General features: G+C 33.7%; 1 protein-coding gene across 1 annotated transcript; it reads right to left on the bottom strand.

The window, feature by feature from the left end:
• LOC109849633 (calcium-dependent protein kinase 14-like) lies at positions 2,869-4,469 on the bottom strand. The gene is made up of 6 exons (XM_020419486.1): positions 4,454-4,469; positions 4,312-4,350; positions 4,200-4,248; positions 3,670-3,837; positions 3,453-3,580; positions 2,869-3,357 (listed from the first exon to the last, which is right to left on the bottom strand). Exons 3-6 carry the CDS (start codon positions 4,227-4,229, stop codon positions 3,237-3,239), a joined length of 447 nt encoding a protein of 148 aa, XP_020275075.1. The 5' UTR covers positions 4,230-4,248; positions 4,312-4,350; positions 4,454-4,469; the 3' UTR covers positions 2,869-3,236.

The following is a 5,465-nucleotide window of genomic DNA, read 5'->3' as shown; positions in this document are numbered from 1 at the left end:
TTTGTGAGTCCATTACAACCACGAATATGTTAAGAGTATAAAATTACAACACTCAACCCTCACTTTCAGTGCTTTTGTGGCTAGTTGAATATAAATTTATAGCACTCAATCCTTAATATAACTTCCATTGACTTTGACAGATGAAATTACTTTATTTCCCAATGTTGCTCTTCAATAGTATCACGAGATTCATGTTGATTCTTTTGCCTTCCATCTTAACTGTGAAGTTTTCAATCTTTTGTCCTGCACATATTTCTTACAATCTCTAAAATTTAAGCTCAATAAGGACCCTCTCTACACTTCGGGACTGCTCAAGGTAAAACTTTTAAGTAAAATGAAAAAAGGTCAATTTCAGAAACGCCTTAGATTTGGGGCTTTCATATATTACCTTAACTATTTTAATCCAGTATCCCTTGAACCTTTAGAGGTTTTGCATATTATCCCCTGAATTTCTTTTATCCTACTAAACACCTTATAGGTTTTTCGCTTAACCTCAAAAATAAAATCGTCAGATCTTATTAGGTGTGTCCAAAAAGCCCACCAGACGTAGGTGTGTCCAAAAAGTCCATAGGTCCGGACCCGGCCCAGGGTTGGCCCAGAAACCCGGGCAGACCCAGGTCCGGGCCGGCTCGTCGGCGCCCGAACTCGGCCTGGAATAGTAAATTTATTTTTTTATTTTTTTAAAATTTTTATATGTATAATATATGTATATATATAATATATGTATACATAATATATTTTTATATTTTCCAGAATAGTAAATTTATTTATTTTAAATTTTTATATGTATAATATATGTATATATAATTCATACATATACATAAATATTTTATATTTTTATAATGTATATATTAATAAAATATATTTATTTATATATTATATATATATTATATATTATATAATATATATATATATATATATATATATATAATATATATTATATATAATATATATATATATATATATATAATATATATATTATATATATATATATATATGTATTATAGTAATATATATATATATATATATATATAATATATATTATATAATATATATATTATATAATTATATATATATAATATATATATGTAATATATATATTATATATATATACATTATATTATACTATTATTAACTATTATATATATATATATATATTTATATATTATTAATACATATATATATATAATATATATATATATATGAGAGAGAGAGAGAGAGAGAGAGAGAGAAAGAAATATGGGTATGCTTTGCTACCAAGCAAAAAAAGTTGTGCCTTGATAGTGAGGGTGCTCACAGTCCCCCCCACTCATTCAAATTTGGACCCATTCATAATGGGTAGGAGTGGAATGGGGATGTGACACATCACTACTAAACACAAAATTTTGTGCTTCGGTACCAAGCCATACCCATATTTTCTCATATATATATTATATATATATATATTATATGAGAAAAAATGGGTATTGCTTGGTACCAAGCATAAAATTTGCTGCTTTGTAGTGAGGTGGCATAATCTCCTCCACTCATTCAAATGATTGCATATCCTCTTGCCATTCCTCAATCCATGTGAATATGGTCCCCCATTTGAATGAGTGGAGGGGATTGTGTCACCTCACTACCAGCACAAATTATACTTGCTACAAGCATACCCTATAGTATATTATATATATATATATATATATTATATTATATATATATATATATATATATATATATATATATATATATATATATATATATATATATATATATATATATATATATATATATATATATATATATATATATATATATATATACAGAGAAATATGGGTATGCTTGGTAGTGAGGTGTCACATCTCCCTCCACTCATTCAAATGTGGGACCACATTCACATGGGTAATGAGTGGATGGGGACATGACACATCACTACCAAGCATAAAATTTGTGCTTGGTACCAAGCATACCTATATTTCTCATATATATATATATATAGGGAGTGGTTCAAATAAAAACCTCACTATCCTAAAAACTAAAAACAATTCCTCTCCATTGGATCTAGATTCATCCAATGGCTGAGATTAAAGTTGCATAAGGGTAATCTGGTAAAATAAACAGCCCACTAAAGAGAGGTAATTAATGCTTCTCTGTTGAGTTCTCCATTTCCCCATGCAATCTCACGGCTCAGGCAACCACTACAACAAAATACAACATTGCCGACGAAACAAAAACGTCGGCAAAAGTTTAAAAAACGTCGGGAAAAATCTTTCCTGACGCAAAATGCAACGTCGCTAACATGTCGCCAAAAGTGCGTCAAGGAAAGTATTTGGCGACGCAAATACACTGCGTCGCCAGAAGTACACTTTTGGCGACGCGTCATGCGTCGGAAAAAATATATCTTTTAGTGACGCATAATATTTTGCGTCGGCAAAAGTGTACTTTTCGCGACGCATACAGCGTCGGCAAAAGCTATGCGTCGGCAAAAGTATAGCTTTTAGCGACGCAAAATTGTTCGTCGCTAAAAACTATACTTTTGGCGACGCAAGTTAACGTCGGCCAAAGTTTAGCTTTTAGCGACGCAGAATAAAGCGTCGCTAAAAACTATACCTTTGGCGACGTAAGATAGCGTCGCTAAAAGATATTATTTTTGACGACGCAATCTAGCGTCGGCAAATGTATTTTTTTTTAGTCGGTAAAAAGTATATTTTTATTGGCACTAATTTGCATCGCTAGAAGTAATATATTTTCTGTCAACTACACTGAACCTGAACATCCACAACAAATTTGCTCCAATTCACATCAACAAAGAAACCAAACATCAAATTATACTCCAAACAAGTTGCATATTAACAGCTAAAATAATATCGGTGCTTATTTTCACAATCATTAAAATGAAACAAATAATAACATTAGTAAATAAATTTAAACACAATTCTATTAAACAAATAACAAGTGTTTGACACATGTTTTATTAACAAATCCAACAATCATGATTAAGTAGACTTGAACAATAAAGACTACAGAGAACCCATATCTTATCAACGTTGCAAGCTTTTCCTTCGTCACGTCTCTGGCTTCTTCTTCCCACCTTCACCATCCATCTCCAACTTCTGTTGTGTAGCTGCAATGGAAAGAAATGTACTCAGTAAGGCAAATAAAAAGTTAAAATCAAACACAAAAAAGAGTATCATAACGTGAAAAATACCCTACAAAAAATTTAATATAAAGTTTGAAAAAATTTCAGACATGAAGTTTTAGTACACATGTATGCATACATTATCAGAATCAGCGTCTGAGATGATATCCTTAATGTTCCCTCCATCATACAAGCCCTTCTCCTTAAGCGCCTGCTCGAGATCTTCAATCGTGATAAAACTGTATATATACATACATACACAACATATTCGAACAAATTCTAAACCATTAAAGTAGAAAAAACCAATAATTACAGAAAAATTATCGTCACATACCCACTATTATCCTTGTCGAAATACTGAAACGCTGTATACAAATGTTCTTCTCTATCCATTCTATTCATGTGCATCGTCGCGGTGATGAACTCTTCGTAGTCTATCGTTCCATTTCCATCTGCGTCGGCCTGTAATAAATTCAAACACACAAAAGCTTTTAGCCTAGAGTTGTATATATATACCTGTGAATTTTTATGCATACTATTGCAATGCTTACAGCTTCCATTAGTTGTTTAACTTCCATTTCTGACAGTTTTGTTCCTTGCTTTGTGAGACCTTGTTTTAGTTCTTCGAGTGTTATAGTTCCACTGTTATCGGTGTCCATGCCCTTGAACATCTCTTTTAGTCCTCTTATTTCTTCTTCTGATAAACATCCAGCTATTACCTGCACAATTGCGAAATTAGTTTACAGATTTTTTTCCAGCTCGAAGTCAGATCAGCCCGTAATGTTTTACCTCGGAAACCTAATATTTTCAAGTCTATTCGAGTCCTCATGGAGGTTTTCCACTCTAAACATGGACAAAAAACACTATTCTGTTGAGGGTAAAATGTGAATGTTTCTCGCGGCAAACCGCCATAAGGACTCAGTAGACTGGAAACAACAACTCCAAGAGCTTAATGCGTTAAAAATATTAGGTTATGGGCTTCTTAGAAATGTTGGCTGAACGTTAGGGGCTGATCCTACTTCGAGGTCGATTATTGTAAATTTATATGCATTGAAGTTTGTTTGTAGTAAATGTGGCCTACTCTTAATGCAGCTTTCTTGAATTTGTTCATCGCCCTGAACTGCTTCAGTCTGCCAAGTACAACATTATCAAGAGGTGTATCTGGTGCTTCTCCATAATGTATGCAATCTTACCTATGTTCATTGAGGCCGTGTATAATCACCAGAATAGCCCTGCAAAACCAAAAGGAAAAACAAAACAAATGTTGGTTGATACTTTTGTCCAGCATCTAAGAAAAAATCAGCAAAAAAAAGTACCTAAGAAGTAAGAACTTACAGAAGTACTACAAAAATATTTTATTAGCTAAAGAAATGATTCAGACTTCCGTCTAGTGGATCATACAAAACCATATAAGAATGGATCCTCTCCAACAAAATACATTATAAACTCCTGCCTCTGCCTGCCTTTCGACCGAAGTTTTCAAATCAAAAATGAGAAATTATAAGAGAAATCACCTAGCTACATCAAGACATTTGATCCAGATAAAGAGAATAGAGGGGAGCGCATTAGAGTGTAAGGAGGGCAAACCACAGGAAGGAGAAAAAGGGGAACATGGAGGTAAGCTGCGACCAAGCACAAGGCGATTTCTTAGTGTATAACCAATGTCTCAACTAACCTATCATTGATCATACGATAAAGAACATCATGATGCATGTCTTTTCTTTACTGATTCAATTCTGGCCTATTAATTCATAAAGGGAAATTTTCTTCGTTCATTCATAAGCCAAAAGCATAGAATATTTTTCTGCTCCGCAGGTAAATTGCCAACTATAACCAACCGCACCAAGTGCGATACTACAAGCTTACACCACAAAATTGCAATCCATGAAGCGCCAAAATACACTGCCAGAAATCTTAGTAATCAGATTGCATTGTAAAAACAATTCATTAATCTTGACCTAGATACAGAACAAACTAAGCCCATTCATCAAGTTTCTTACAATTAACCATTAAAAAAAATCAGAGAAATCACGAATAAAATATCTCAAGGGCAGATAATACTCACAGTGTTTGCCAAACGTTGCCAGCCAATCCTCGGTATTCTTCCGCTGCTTCCCCATCTTCCCCCACTCCGAGCGCATCTTTTTACTGCCCCAACAGGATCCAATCACAGTTTCAACACTCAATCAAACGTAAACCCCTAAATTAAAAATCAATCACAAAAAAAAAATTCCTACCAGGCCGATTCAATCAAAGATCTGAAATTAAAGAGATCGCAAAGGGGCTCACTCTTCGAGGAGGATGAAGCGGCGGCGGGAGAGGGAGTGACGTATGGGTTGGACTCCGG

This window comes from Asparagus officinalis, chromosome 7 (genome assembly GCF_001876935.1).
Source record: "Asparagus officinalis chromosome 7, Aspof.V1, whole genome shotgun sequence".
NCBI lineage: Eukaryota > Viridiplantae > Streptophyta > Magnoliopsida > Asparagales > Asparagaceae > Asparagus > Asparagus officinalis.
The sequence above is the reverse complement of the archived record's forward strand: the minus strand, read 5'-3'. Positions and strand labels throughout refer to the sequence as shown.

Coding starts and splice junctions, on each gene's coding strand:
- LOC109849633 (XM_020419486.1), bottom strand. CDS start 4,229: ATGAACAAATTCAAGAAAGCTGCATTAAGA. Junction 3,838..4,199: donor TCAAGAAAGCTGCATTAAGA/GTAGGCCACATT, acceptor GCAATTGTGCAG/GTAATAGCTGGATGTTTATC. Junction 3,358..3,452: donor TTCGACAAGGATAATAGTGG/GTATGTGACGAT, acceptor GTATATATACAG/TTTTATCACGATTGAAGATC.